The sequence below is a fragment of the Hylobates moloch genome, unplaced genomic scaffold (genome assembly GCF_009828535.3).
Source record: "Hylobates moloch isolate HMO894 unplaced genomic scaffold, HMol_V3 SCAFFOLD_21, whole genome shotgun sequence".
In the NCBI taxonomy this organism is placed as follows: Eukaryota; Metazoa; Chordata; class Mammalia; order Primates; family Hylobatidae; genus Hylobates; species Hylobates moloch.
Window position 1 is genome coordinate 26517305 of NW_026652296.1, and position 15722 is coordinate 26533026.

Here is a 15722-nt window from a genome sequence, read left to right on the forward strand (position 1 = left end):
CTGACCCTGTCCTTACCACTTTTCTTCATCATTGCTAACATGTGGCTTGGGGACAGAGCACTCTTGGCATCATGCCTTGCATGCTGTATGCAGGCAAGGGACTAGGTACCTTGGTCAACAATGACAGATAAGGCAGCCAACATTTATTAAGTCACCTACTGCACGAATGACTCTGAGTAGCACTGATCTTTGTAACAGCCTTGAGAGATGAGTGATCCATCCTGCGAATGGGGAAAGTCAGGTGTAGAGACTGACTTGCTCTCACAGATGTTAAGTATTGGGCCAGGAATAGAACCTAGCTCTGTCTGTCCAAGGTGTTGACCTTAGGATGTGACACACACCTTCTGGTTCAGAGTGCTGGGAGAAGGAAGAGTTCTGGGCTAGTCTCGGCCAAGCAGAAGGTTGATTTCAATGTGTACTGTGGGGGTTGGAGGCCATCGTTCTACCTCTGGAACTGACATGGACTCAGTTCTAGGCTGGGCCCTGGTCCTACTGTTGCCTGCCTCTCGGCTGAGCATATCACCTTCTGCAGGCTCTTTGCTTCATCTGAAGATACAAGGATAAACTGCACCCATCCTACTTCTTAAGGGTTTTTGGGAGGCTCTAATGAAACAGATGTGAAACCACTTGGGAATGTAAAAGCTGTGGGCTGAGCTGTGGTCAAAGGCCACCATGCCATCATGGGACAGGATGGGGTCCCTTAGGGGTAGGGAGAGGCCTACCTCATGAGAGAGTTAGAGCTTTGCTTGTATTTAGCTCTTGCCTCTGTCCTCCTCGGTTTCTGCATAATCTCTTCAAAGCTGCTCTAAAGGCCATAAGCTGGGATGCTTGAGACACATTTTGGGGCTTTGAAGCCAGATAGACCTGGGTTCAAATCCTAGCTCTGTCATTCACTAGCTTGGTGACCATTGACACATCATTTCACATTTCTGAACCTTGATTTCCTCATTCTATAAGAAGAGGATGGCAGTGGATTAGAATCCTTTTGGTCACAAGTGATAGAAACACTATTCAAACCAGTGTATCAGTTATCTTGCTCCATAACAATCTAACCCCCAGACTTACTGGCTTCAAATAATAAATATTTATTATTTCAGTTTCTGTGGGTCAAGAATTTGAGATCAGCTTAGCTAGCTGCTTCTGACTCAGTCTCTTTCATGAGGTTGCAGTCAAGATTTCTGCCAGGGCTGCAATCATCTGAAGGTTTGACTGGGTCTGGAAGATCCTCTTCACATTGCTGTTGACAGGAGGTCTCAATTCCTCATGCATGGGCCTCTCCAGAGGGCTGCTTATGCATCCTTAGGAGATGGCATCTGGCTTCCCCCAGAGTAAGTCATCCAGAGGAGAGCAAGGAGGAAGCCACAGGGTCTCTATGAACTTGTGTCCAAAGTCACACACCATCACTTCTGCTTTCTTCTATTCATTAGAAATGAATCACTCGGTGGGGTGGGGGGAGGTGGTGGGGATTAGGCTCTAATTCTTAAAGGAGTATCAAAGAATTTATAGATATATTTTAATCAAAAAAAGCAACCAGTTTAATCCAAAAAAGAACTTTATTCTCGAATCTGCCGGGCGCAGTGGCTCACGCCTGTAATCCCAGCACTTTGGGAGGCTGAGGCAGGCAGATCACCTGAGGTCAGGAGTTCGAGAACAGCCTTACCAACATGGTGAAACCCCATCTCTACTAAAAACAGAAAGTTAGCTGGGCGTGGTGGCGCACGCCTGTAATCCCAGCTCCTCGGGAGGCTGAGGCAGGAGAATCACTTGAACCTGGGATGTAGAAGTTGCAGTGAGCCGAGATTGCGCCACTGCACTCCAGCCTGGGTGTCCGAATGAGACTCTATCTCTTTTTTTTTTTTTTTTTTTTTTTGAGACAGAGTCTCGCTCTCTCACCCAGGCTGGAGTGCAGTGGCGCGATCTTGGCTCGCTGCAAGCTCCGCCTCCCGGGTTCACGCCATTCTCCTGCCTCAGCCTCTCCGAGTAGCTGGGACTACAGGCGCCTGCCACCACGCCTGGCTAATTTTTTGTATTTTTAGTAGAGACGGGGTTTCACCGTGGTCTCGATCTCCTGACCTCGTGATCCGCCCGCCTCGGCCTCCCAAAGTGCTGGGATTACAAGCGTGAGCCACCGCGCCCGGCCTGAGAGACTCTATCTCAAAAAAAAAGAACTTTATTCTCAGATCCAAACACCGGAAACCTAGGATTCAGTGTCATCATAGCTCTGTCTTTCTGTCTCTCGGATCTGTTTTCATTTCACTTGTGAAATAGGCTTGCAACTGGTGAGCTGAGACTGATAGATACCCTTCCCTGTTTAGGAATCCCAGTGGGGTTGGAGCACCTTGTCTCTGCCTATCATGGAAAATATGTCCTGTGCATAGATCAATTCCAGAGAAGCGTTTTGGTTAGCTGCTTGAGTTGAAGAATGAGGAAGGAGATGTGATTGATGGTCCTGTCAGGGCTACATGGAGGGGAGGGTGTGGCATGGTTCCCTTTTGAGGGGGGGCTGGGCAGCCAAAACAACACATTAACTGAGGCTGGGTGTGAGGATAGAGTTAACATGAGTACCACACATGGCAGATACCCTAACAGAACACTTCTGCCTCTATTGGCAGCCAGACGCATGTAGGGTTCCCAGAGAATGGCACTGATTCCCGGTCTTCCTTTGTTTCTCCCCAGCTGGATGAGGCAGTGGCTGAAGCCCACCTGGGCAAGCTGAATGTGAAGTTGACCAAGCTAACTGAGAAGCAAGCCCAGTACCTGGGCATGTCCCGTGATGGCCCCTTCAAGCCGGATCACTACCGCTACTGAGAGCCAGGTCTGCGCTTCACCCTCCAGCTGCTGTCCTTGCCCAGGCCCCGCCTCTCCTCCCTAAGAGCTAACGGTATCAACTTTGTCATTGGTTTGTCAGTGTCCCCCATCGACTCTCTGGGGCCGATCACTCAGTTTTTGGCCTCTGCTGCAGCCGTCATACTGTTCCAAATGTGGCAGCGGGAACAGAGGCCCCTCCTCAAGCCCCGGTCATGATGGAGGTCCCAGCCACAGGGAACCATGAGCTCAGTGGTCTTGGAACAGCTCCCGAAGTCAGTCCTTCCTTAGCCTCGAAGTCAGTAGTGGAGTCACAAAGCCCATGTGTTTTGCCATCTAGGCCTTCACCTGGTCTGTGGACTTATACCTGTGTGCTTGGTTTATAGGTCCAGTGGTTCTTCAGCCCACGACAGATGAGAAGGGGCTATACTGAAGGGCAAAGAGGAACTATTGTTTGAATTTTCCTGAGAGCCTGGCTTAGTGCTGGGCCTTCTCTTAAACCTCATCACAATGAGGTTAGTACTTTTAGTCCCTGTTTTACAGGGGTTAGAATAGACTGTTAAGGGGCAACTGAGAAAGGACAGAGAAGTGACAGCTAGGGGTTGAGAGGGGCCAGAAAAACATGAATGCAGGCAGATTTCGTGAAATCTGCCACCACTTTATAACCAGATGGTTCCTTTCACAACCGTGGGTCAAAAAGAGAATAATTTGGCTTGTAATGTTAAAAGAAAGCAGGAAGGTGGGTAAATAAAAATCTTGGTGCCTGAAAGAATTTTGAGCCTTTATTTTATAGATAATCTTCACCAACAATGTATGCCATGAATAGGGGGTTATAGTCGTGCTGATGAAGCATTCACGGGGTACTCTGCAGTGGAGCGGCTGCCTGTGGTCCTTAGGCTTGAAAGAATGGGTAAAGTGAAGAGGGAACTCTTTCAGTTTTTTTTTTTGAGATGGAGTCTCACTCTGTTACCCAGGCTGGAGTGCAGTGATGTAATCTCGGCTCAATGCAACCTTTGCCTCCTGGGTTCAAGCGATCCTCCTGCCTCAGCCTCCTGAGTAGCTGAGATCACACCCAGCTAATTTTTTTTTGGTGTTTTTAGTAGAGACGGGGTTTTACCATGTTGGCCAGGCTGATCTTGAACTCCTGACATCAAGTGATCTGCCTGGGATTATAGGCGTGAGCCACTGCGCCCAGCTGTTTGCATTATTTTTAAAAGTGCACCAAGTGGGTTCTCACATTAAGTTCTAAAGATACAATGTCAAGTAAAACCCTTAAGTCACACTCAATGGCCCGTGATCAGTGAGGCATGAGGGGCTAAAAACTGCTTACTGTGGCTTAGATGCTTATCAATGTGTCCTGCCTGACAATTAATTCTTACCTTTTCTTTTTCCCTGAGTGTACATAGTTTAAGTTGCATAAGTTACGTGTGTATGTGATGTGACTCTGCTGTAAATAGTGTACAGACTTTGGTACTTCAACTATTATTAGTACCAAATGACAGGGCATCCACTCCCAACTGATTACAACACGAGTGGTCAAAACAGGCTGAGATCTTGCACACTTGGGTGACAGGCATTGTGCAAGCATCTTTTAGAGTTTTTTTTTTTTTTTTTTTTTCTAGACAGTCTCGCTCTGTTGCCCAGGCAACAGAGTGCAGTGGTGCTATCTCGGCTCACTGCAAACTCCACCTCCCAGGTTCACGCCATTCTTCTGCCTCAGCCTCCCGAGTAGCTGGGACTACAGGTGCCTGTCACCACGCCCGGCAAACTTTTTTTGTATTTTTTTTTAGTAGAGATGGGGTTTCACCATGTTAACCAGGATGGTCTCAATCTCCTGACCTTGTGATCCACCTGCCTCGGCCTCCCAAAGTGCCTGGCCTTTTTTTTTTTTTTTTTTGAGACGGTGTCTCACTCTTTTTTTTTTTTTTTTTTTTTTTTTTGAGACGGAGTCTCGCTCTGTCACCCAGGCTGGAGTGCAGTGGCGCAATCTCGGCTCACTGCAAGCTCCGCCTCCCGGGTTCACGCCATTCTCCTGCCTCAGCCTCTCCAAGTAGCTGGGACTACAGGCGCCCGCCACCACGCCCGGCTAATTTTTTTTTGTATTTTTAGTAGAGACGGGGTTTCACCGTGGTCTCGATCTCCTGACCTCGTGATCCGCCCGCCTCGGACTCCCAAAGTGCTGGGATTACAAGCTTGAGCCACCGCGCCCGGCCGACGGTGTCTCACTCTTCTCGCCAGGCTGGAGTGCAGTGGCACAATCTCAGCTCACTGCAACCTCTGCCTCCTGAGTTCAAGCAATTCTCCTGCCTCAGCCTCCCAAGTAGCTGGGATTACAGATGCTCATCACCACGCCTGGCTAATTTTTGTATTTGTAGTAGAGACAGGGTTTCACCATGTTGGCCAGGCTGGTCTCAAACTCCTAACCTCAGGTGATCTGCCCACCTCAGCCTCCCAAAGTGCTGGGATTACAGGCATGAGCCACCATGCCCGGCCTTAGTGCACTAAGTGGGGACTCACATTAAGTTCTAAAGATATGATATATCTTTACATCATATGTAAAAAGGTATGGTCTTATTTATTCCTCATAGAGACTTGAATTCCCATGTCTGAGGCTCTGAGAGGACCCATGAGCATGAGCTGACTTTTGTATGTGGTAGGACTTAGACCAAAATCCAAGCCCTTTCCACACCAGCAAGGTCAGGTTTAGGAAGGGAGCCTGGTTTCAGATTTCCCAACATTAGATCAGGAACTCTGGAACTGTAAACCAGAGGGCTACCCAGAACCCTGCCTCAGTTCTTCTACTGGGGTGGCTGCTAGGACGATGACCACAGTAGAAAAAAGGAGAGGCTGCTGTTCGTCTGAGCCAGAGAGGTTGAACACCTTCTGCTGCACAGCCGCTGCCTGTGTGTGCACATGCTCCCTTCCCTCTAGCGTGTCTCCTCCCGGATGTGGGAAATGCTGTCAGAATGCTTCCTCCTGCCAGATCCCATGTAGCCCCCCACCTCCCTTCTTCCAGGAGTTCTGGTTTCTGTTATCCCAGCCTCTTCCTTTCCTGTTCGGAGGTGTCCTGTCAGTTCCCAGAACCTTTTGTTTCAGAAAACACAACCCCTCTTTTCACATCTGGTCTCAGACTTACCTCTGATTTCAGGTCTGCTAATCTGTCACATGTGTGACACTGACCGGGTACCCACAATGAAAGATGATGTGTCTCTCCTGCTCCACCCCCAATACCCCCACTCCGGGTATCTGGGCTGCCCCCATAAAGCTTCATGGAGGAAAAAGGAATTGGCCAAGGGTCCTGCAGTATCCAGGCCTAGCCCTGGCTGGATTTTTTTCCAGGAAAGAGATGGGAAGATGAGGCCTGTGGTGGATGGAAAGTGGCTGTTTATGGAGCAGTGGACTGAACTTTGGAAAGAAGAGCCCTGGGTCAGCTGCTGACTCACTGTGTTCCCTGCAGGGACAGAAATACCTACTTCAGATGGCTGTCTTGAGGCTCAAATGATAGAACATTAGTGAGGAGTTTTTATGCTGAGTTTTTTTTTTAGGGGGGGACGGAGTCTTGCTCTGTCGCCCAGGCTGGAGTGCAGTGGCGCTATCTTGGCTCACTGCAAGCTCCGCCTCCCAGGTTCATGTCATTCTCCTGCCTCAGCCCCCCAAGTAGCTGGGACTACAGGTGCCCGCCACCGTGCCTGGCTAATTTTTTATATTTTTAGTAGAGACAGGGTTTCACCGTGGTCTCGATCTCCTGACCTCATGATCTGCCTGCGTTGGCCTCCCAAAGTGCTGGGATTACAGGCATGAGTCACTGTGCCCGGCCTTTATGCTGAGTTTTAAGGGCTGTGTCAGACACCAGGTGGTGGGAGGGAGCTGTTTTGAGAGCAGGGAATTTAGGATACTTAGGAAATTAGAAAATTAGAGAAGTCATAGGATCTTGGAACTAAGGAAGAACCTTAGAGTCCTGTAGAGCAGAACCCAGCATTTGTATGTGGAGAAACGGAGGCCCAGAGAAGTTGTGACTTATCCGGGTCACTCTGCAGCTCTGGGTGTCCCACCCGAGTCCATGTCAGGGCTCTTTCTGCACACCAAGCCCCATGCCCACCTCTGTGTGACTGGCTGTGGTGGGAGGGGCCTCCTGGGCTAGAGGTGCTGGGATCCCTTTTCAGTCCAGAAATAATGAGCTTAGAGGGCCTGGAAGTAGCATGGACTAAAACCCAGGAAGGATCACGGGGACTGTTGATGCCAGTGAGGACTCCAGGAAGCTGCTGTCGGGACAGCCCTGCTTTGGGAGTCTGAGGTTCCAGGAAACCCCAGGAATCCAGATTCTCATCCCTGAGACCTACTCAGGACTAGCTCAGGGGACCGAGCTAGGAAACCTGCTTGAAGTGGTAGAGGCAGCCAGGGGTGCACAGCGATCCAGGCGGGCTTCGATCAGTTCCAGGTTGATTGCTTCTCCAAACTGGCTCCAAGACAGGCATGTGGCTCAAGTTGGTCTGGACTCAATCCCGGGACTTTAGGACTTTTGCTAGAAATCTGGTGTGGTGTAAGAGTGGATTCACTCTGTGGGCTGCTTGGACTCAGACTCCCCCAGGACTAGAGGCTGCTTTTCCCTGGTGGGAGGAGTTACAATCTTGCAAGGGTTCTAAAGACCCCCAGGTGCTGGGTGGTGGGCTTTTCCTGACAACTTCCATAAGTTATTGGTACCTAAATTCACACTGCCTAGCATTGTAACAGTCTGATCAACCCTGCTCAGTGTTCTCATACTTGCCCTATTACCAGCGAGAGAAAGAGAGAGGTGGGTGCCTCCCTAGAGTATCCACCCACACTGTGTCCTGAATGCCCCTCCTCAGCTTGTCTCTTGTGGGGACCTGCACCTGCTTTTCCTACTAACTGCTGGCTTGTATTTATTCCCCTAAAGCCTGTTCCGTAACCCAGTGTGGTTCTTAGGCTTGAGCAAGCCTCAGAAACACCTGGAGGGCTTATCTCCAGTCCTGATTCTGTAGGTCTGGGGTGAGGCCTTATAATGTGCATTTTAACAACTTCTCCAGTGTTGCCCAATGCTGCTGGTGCACACCAAGTGTAGAAATTGCCTCTGTGCCTGTTGCACAGTAGGTGGAGGTGGCAACTGTAAAAGAGATCCAGCTATCCTAAAAACAGAAAAGGTACTGTCTTCAGTGGGACTGCTAGGATTGGAAGGAATGTGAGCCTATAGCTGCTCCTTTGCCCCCAAGAAAGCCAGCTTGCCTTATGATGAAGCCAACACAGACTGGGTACAGCAGCTCATACCTGTAATCCCAGCACTTTGGGAGGCCAAGGCGGGCAGATCACCTGAGGTCAGGAGTTTGAGACCAGTCTCGCCAACATAATGAAACCCTAGCTCTACTAAAAAAAAAAAAAAAAAAAATTAGCCGGGCATGGTGATGCACTCCTGTAATCCCAGCTACTCAGGAGGTTGAGACAGGAAAATCACTTGAACTGGGAGGTGGCAGTTAGAGTGAGCTGAGATTGCACACTGCACTCCAGTCTGGGGGACAGAGCAAGGCCTCATCTCAAAAAAAAAAAAAAAAAAAAGTATGAAGCCAACATAATTGAGAGAGAGTGACACATTCCAGAGAATATTTGAGTAGCTGAATCTAGACATGTTTTACACTAACTGGATCTAGCCCCTTTTTAGTGAAATGAACCCCCAGAAAGTTACCTTCTTTCCCTAAACCCATCTCAATAGGTTGCTGTCTGACAATTCTGAGTCTCGCTGTAGTGGAGAAAACATTGAAGACACCAGGTTATAGAAAAACAACAGAGAAAAGAAAATAGAGGGTCGGGTGTGGTGGCTCACGCCTGTAATCCCAGCACTTTGGGAGGCCGAGGCAGGCAGATCACCTGAGGTCAGGAGTTCGAGACCAGCCTGGCCAACATGGTGAAACCCCGTCTCTACTAAAAATAACAAAATTAGCCTGGCATGGTGGAGCACACCTGTAATCCCAGCTACTTGGGAGGCTGAGGTAGGCGAATTGCTTGAACCCGTGAGGCGGAGGTTGCAGCGAGCCAAGATCAAGCCACTGCACTCCAGCCTGGGTGAGAGAGCGAGACTCTGTCTCAAAAACAAAAAAACAAAAAAAAGAAAGAAAAAGAAAAGAAAATAGAGAACTTGGGCCAAGTCCCTTCCCAGCTACACCATGAAGGGACTGGATTCGCCCCCAAGACTCTGCCTTGTCCAATCCCTTCATGGTGCAGCTGGGAGGGAATTTTGCCTAAGGTCATACAGCAGTGAGGGGCAGTGCTGGAATAGGAATTTGTACCACCTGACTCTTTTAAAGAGACAAAGTCTCATTTTGTCATCCAGGCTGGCGTATAGTGCCACGTTCATGGCTCACTGCAGCCTCAAATTCCCAAGCTCAAGCGATCCTCCCGCCTCAGTCTCCCAAATAGCTCAGACTACAGGTGTGTGCCACCATGCCTGGCTAATTTAATTTAAATTTTTTTTTGTAGAGATGGGGGCTCGCCATGTTGCCGAGGCTGGTCTCAAACTCCTGGGCTCAAGCAATCCTCCTGCCTCAGCCTCCCAAAGTGCTGGAATTACAGGAGTGAGCCACCATACCCCAGCCCCTCTTGATTCTTTATCAATGCCCTCTCCTGGACCTCTCATGGCCTCTTGAGTAAGTACTGACCCAAGAAAAGGAGATGCAGCTGCTTCTCTCCAGCAGCTCCACTAGTCAGACTGCTCCCTGGGGTGGTGTTGACAAGGTCTCATTAGAGAGCTGGGGAGTCACAGGGGGAGTCTGTTGGGTACACCTCTTGGGCTGAGTCTCATGCAAGGTGTTGGCTCTACGCAGGCACAGTCCCCTCTGCCTGGATTTCAATGGCCTGGTGCTTAAGGACCTAGGCTCTGGAATGACATGGGATGGATCTGAATCCCCATGCTGAGGTGTGAGGTCTATCTAGACACATTGCTTAACCTCTTTGAGCCCCAGTTCTCTTATTTACAGTGATACTTAGGTCAAGATGTTAATTTGATAGTCTTGGTGTCATGCCTGGCATGAAGTAGCTGCTCAATAAATAATCACTGTTAGTATGGCATTATGACTGCAGACCACACAGGCCTCGAGCAGTGAGCAGCAGCCCAATATTTACTATTGCTCTGGTAGCCTATACAGCCATAGAGTCCACGAATTCTAAAGAGCTCTGGAAAGTGTGAAAGCCTCTGGACTCCAATGAAGCTATTTGCTGGGCTTCCCAGGCAACAAGAAGGCATAATAATTGTCAGCATCATCATTCTCACCATTAGAAGGTGCCACCTCCCAGACTCTACAACTCGTATATCCAGCTGGGAGAGCTACTATTTCTCTGCAGGCAATCAATTAATAGAAACCTCCTTTCTGTAGTGAACATGAAAGCATTTGACAGTTTTAAAGGATTTTACCAATTAAACAAAAGTCATTCCTTTTCCTCCTTTCTGAACCCAATCCCCCCTCCCAACACACACACCCTCTACTCTTGGTACATGGAAGAAGAAAGAGTAACTCGTCTACTCTAGACTCAAATTGACTACAGATAGTTTGGCTAATTCAGTTCCAATTAAATTCTTTTCTTGCCTATCCTGTCCTCTTCACAAATGGGAATTGGCCCTTGGAGTTCAATTTCTTTCTAAAGTTCCTATTGCATGACTAGGGGTAATTTCTCAACAATGGCTGGTGATGTGAGATCTGTGGTTGCTCAAAAAGATGGAGGGGCTGGCTGCAGCGGCTCACGCCTGTTATCCCAGCACTCTGGGAAGCCGAGGTGGGTGGATCATTTGATCACCGTTCTGGGATTACAGGCTATGAGCCACCACATCCAGCCTGAACAAGTCACTTTTGATGCTACCATTTCCACGTTTACAAAGTGAGAAGTAAATCAGTCAGAGTATATTGGTTGCAAACAACAGAAACAACTCTAGCTAGCCTGAGAGAATAAAAAGGTAGAGGGTTAGTCTCCTGGAGAGATTTGGGGACCTCAAAGGAAAGATTATACAACGTGCTTCCAAAAAAAAAAAGGGTCACCACAAGGGCAAATGCATGATTTAATGGGGTTAGGACTTTCAGCCCCATCCCCCCAACCTCTGGGGAGGAGAGAGGGACTGAAGGTCAAGCTGATCACCAATGGCCAATGGTTTAATCAATCATGCCTACGTAATGAAGTCTCCATAAAAACCCAAGAGGACAGGCTTCAGAGAGCTTCCTGATAGCCAGACATGCTGGGGTTCCTAGAAGGTGGCAGGCCCAGGGAGGACGCCGAAGCCCTGCACCCCTTCCCATACCTCACCCTATGCATCTCTTCATCTGCAGCCTTTGTAATAGCCTTTATAATAAACCAGTGTGTTTCCCTGAATTCTTTTTGGTTTTTTAATTTTTGAGACACAGCCTGGAATGCAGTGGTATGATCATGAATCACTGCAGCCTCGACCTCCCGGGCTCAAGCGATCCTCCTGCCTCAGCCTCTTGAGTAGCTGGGACTAGAGGCTTGTGCCACCATGCCTGGCTAATTTTATTTTTTATAGAGACGGGGTCTCACTCTGTTGACCAAGCTGGTCTTGAACTCCTGGGCTTAAGCGATCCTCCCACCTTGGCTTCCCAAAGTGCTGGGATTACAGGTGTGAGCTACTGCACCTGGCCTTGCTTCCCTGCGTTCTGTGAGCCCCTCCAGCAAATTAATTAAGCCCAAAGAGGGTTGTGGAAACCCCAACTTAAAGCCAGTTGTCAAAAGTTTTAGAGGCTCCACTTTTGACTGGTGTCTGAAGTGAGGGCAGTCTTGGGGACTGAGCCCTCAGACTGTGGGATCTGATGCCATCTCCAAGTAGATAGTGTTAGAATTGAATTGGAGGACACCTAGCTGGTGTCCACTGCAGAACTGATTGTTTGCCGGCTGGTGGGGGGAAATCCCCTCATTTTGGGGTCACACAAGTCTGTTGTGTGTTGATGACTGTTGTGGTGGTGTGAAAGCAGAGGGAAACATAGTTTGAGAATTTTTTCCTGAACAATGGGACTGTCAGTCAAGGTGGACCACCCTTTCTTGGCCCCACATCAGGTGAATCAGCCTCTCCTGGGAATTACTTTGAATGGTCCAATGCAAGGACTGAAGAGGTTGGAGCTGACATCGCTGTGGCTTTGCTTGGAAGACATTGTCCACTTGGCTTCTCTAGCACCCCTCAGGGGCTTTTTTTTTTTTTGGAGGCACATTGTGTAATCTTTCCTTTGAGGTCCCCAAATCTCTCCAGGAGACTAACTCTACCTTTTTTTTCTCTCAGGCTAGCTAGAGTTCTTTCTGTTGTTTGCACCTAAAATACTCTGACTGATTTACTTCTCACTTTGTAAATGTGGAAATGGTAGCATCAAAAGTGACTTGTTCAGGCTGGATGTGGTGGCTCATAGCCTGTAATCCCAGAACTTTGGGTGGCTGAGGTGGGTGGGCAGATAGTTTGAGGTCAGGATTTTGAGACCAGCCTGGCCAACATGGTGAAACCCTGTCTCTACTAAAAATACAAAAATTAGCCGGTGTGGTGGTGCATGCCTGTGATCCCAGCTACTCGGGAGGCTGAGGCAGGAGAATCACTTGAACCTGGGAGGCAGAGGCTGTGGTGAACCCATATTGCGCCACTACACTACAGCCTGGGTGACAGAGCAAGACTCCGTCTCAAAAAAAAAAAAAGGCTTGTTCAAGGCCAAACTATGAGAACTTTGGGCACAAATTTAAGGCTATGCCCTTCAGGAAGAAATGATCCTGAATCAATCAGTGGCCACAAAGGTAGGGCAAATCTTCCTAGGTCAAGTTCACCCTGTGTGTGTGAGACAGAAATAGAATGAATAATGATGTTGGAGACGGCGGTCCCAGATTCTCATAACAATCAATCCGTAACTCTGAGTCACAAATATGAGTTTCAATTCTGGTCATTAGACCAGCAGAGTTTTGAGAGGCCCAGGACCATGCTCTTAGCACTTTAGGCCTGAGGAGGAATTCTGAAAAGGAGAAGGAGGTGGGGCGTGGTAGCTCATACCTGTAATCCCAGCACTTTGGGAGGCTGAGGTGGGTGGTTCACTTGAAGCCAGGAGTTCGAGACCAGCCTAGCCAATATGGCGAAACCCCTGTCTCCACTAAAAATACAAAAAAATTAGCCAGACATGGTGCCTGTAATCTTGGGAGGCTGAGGTAGGAGAATCACTTGAACCCGGGAGGTGGAGGTTGCAGTGAGCTGAGATTGCACCACTACACTCCAGCCTGGGCAACAGGGCAAGACCCATCTCAAACAAAACAAAACAAAAAGAATGAAGAATGATACATTCTGTTTTATTTGTATTGTTTTTAGAGACAGGGTCTTGCTCTGTTGCCCAGGCTGGAGTGCAATGGCATGATCATGGCTCAAGGCAGCTTTGAAATCCTGGCCTGGAGGGATCCTCCTGCGTTGGCCTCTCAAAGTGCTGGGATTAGAGGAGTAAGCCACCACGCCTGGCCCAAGGATGATGCATTTTGAGGCCTACGGGTGAGACAGCTTTGTGGGAATTTGTGTACAGAGAAAATGGTCAGAGCTAAGAAAGGGGCAGAATTAGAATAGTATTCAAAGAGGACAAATAATGGCAGGAATCCGAAGGACAGATTAAGCTGGATGAGGCTGGAGTGAGGAAACTAAGTAAAGAACCTAACACAATCCGTGGCTGTAAGAATGGACCAGAGGCAACTCATCAGAGAAACGCAGAGATGAAATCTATTGTTCTTATAAAGGACAAAAGAGTCAAAGGTGGCTTTAAAGTGCCTGGCTGGCCAAGTGCGGTGGCTCACGCCTGTAATCCCAGCACTTTGGGAGGCTGAGGCAGGTGGATCACGAGGTCTGGGGTTCGAGACCAGCCTGGCCAACATGGTGAAACCCTGTCTCTACTAAAAATACAAAAATTAGCCAGGCGTGGTAGCGCTTGCCTGTAATCCCAGCTACCCGGGAGGCTGAGGCAGGGGAATTGCTTGAACCTGAGAGGTGGAGGTTGCAGTGAGCCAAGATCACACCACTGCACTCCAGCCTGGGCGACACAGCAAGACTCCGTCTCGGAAAAAAAATAAGAAATAAAGTGCTTGGCCTAGTAAACAGCCACAGAGGTGATGATGGCAGCAGGAGTGGCAATCACAGAAACAGGGGATGCTGGAACTAGACCGGTCACCAAATCACCAGAAAAATTAACACCATGAAAAACTATAGTAGATTGTTAAGAAAATAAAAACAATTAAACTTTAAACACTCTACCTATGAGGGCATACTAGCTGGGTGTGGTGGCTCAAGCCTGTAATCCCAGAACTTTGGGAAGCTGAAGTGAGAGGATCCCTTGAGCCCAGGAGTTTGAGACCAGCCTGGGCAACATAGTGAGACCCTGTCTCTATAAAAAAAAATTAGCTGGGCAGGGTGGCACACCCTTGTAGTCTCAAATACTGGGGAGGCTGAGGCGGGAGGATCGCTTGAGCCTGGGAGGTCAAGGCTGCAGTGATCCATGGCTGTGCCACTGCACTCCAGCCTGGGCAACAGAGCAAGACTCTGTCTCAGAAAAAAAAAAAAAAAAAAGGGAGAACTATGAATGAGGACATACTGAATAAATATGCTGGATGCTTAAGTTTGATTTTTCTCCTCTCCTCAAATCTCTGTCCTCACTGAGGCAGAACTAGGCCTGGCCTCATGGGTAGCTGTTTCAACTGTTAAGAGTTGTTTGAGCCTTGACACCCAAGACACTTAACAATTAGTGTCAACTCTAAGCACATGAGACACAAAAGAAGAATCTTTTTTTTTTTTTTTTTTTTTTTTTTTTTTTTACCAAATTTTGCCTGCATAGACTCCCAAGATCTGCCACATGAGCCTGCTTTGATGAACTCCACGATGAACTGTTTCCTGTCTCAGGGCTATAAACATGTCATTTCCTCTGCCTGGACTATTCTTCCCCCATTCTTCTCAGAACTAAATCTTACTTATCCTTCAGGTTTCAGCGTCAAAGTCATTTCCTCAGCAATCCCACATCTGAAGGATTTGAGTGAGGTATGGAATTTATTTATTTATTTATTTATTTATTTATTTATTTTGCATATCAAACATATTAGGAAGGTTGCACATGGGAAGACGGGGAATAGAAATGGTGGGTGGGAATTAAAGAAAATAAATGAGAGAGGGACTTTGTATGGATCAATGATAATAACTCAATCCTCTATTTAACAAAGAAGAAGGAGAAGGAAGAGGAAGAAAAAGCAAGTGGGATAAAGGATCAGAAAGGGAGGAAAATAGAAAAAATTAGAGTACGACTCCAGGGTAGACCTGTTTTGTTGTCGCTTGGTTGGTTGGTTGTTTGTTGTATTTTTCATATGTTTCGCCATGTTGGCCAGGCTGGTCTCGAACTCCTAGCCTCAAGTGATCAACCCGCCTCGGCCTCCCAGAGTACTGGGACTACAGGCGTGAGCCACCACGTCCAGCCCCCACATTGCTTCTGGCCTCTGTGGTAGACCTCCCAGACAGGGCGGCTGGGCAGAGGCGCTCCCCACATCCCAGACGGGGCGGCCAGGCAGAGGTGCTCTTCACTTCCCAGACAGGGTGGCCGGGCAGAGACGCTCCTCACTTCCTAGATGGGGTGGCGGCCGGGCAGAGGCGCTCCTCACATCCCAGACGATGGGTGGCCGGGCAGAGGCGCTCCTCACTTCCCAGACAGGGCAGCCGGGCAGAGGCGCTCCTCACTTCCCAGATGGGGTGGCGGCCGGGCAGAGGCGCTCCTCACTTCCCAGAAGGGGCGGCTGTGCAGAGGCGCTCCTCACTTCCCAGACAGGGTGGCCGGGCAGAGACGCTCCTCACTTCCTAGATGGGGTGGCGGCCGGGCAGAGGCGCTCCTCACATCCCAGACGATGGGTGGCCGGGCAGAGGCGCTCCTCAC

At 48.8% G+C, this 15722-nt stretch overlaps 1 protein-coding gene across 4 annotated transcripts in view; it reads left to right on the forward strand.

Moving 5' to 3' along the window:
• AHCY (adenosylhomocysteinase) overlaps positions 1-15613 on the forward strand; it is a 34747-nt gene extending 19134 nt beyond the window's left edge. For 2 of the 4 annotated variants that reach the window (XM_032143339.2, XM_058433018.1), the window contains exon 10: positions 2677-3655. In XM_032143339.2, coding sequence (XP_031999230.1) covers positions 2677-2808 — 132 coding nt within the window. In that variant the 3' untranslated portion in view covers positions 2809-3655. Of the gene's footprint in view, positions 1-2676; positions 3656-14786 lie in introns of those variants that run through there. The other 2 variants (XM_032143340.2, XM_032143341.2) reach the window with 2 other exon arrangements.
• The last annotated feature ends 109 nt before the right edge of the window (positions 15614-15722 follow it).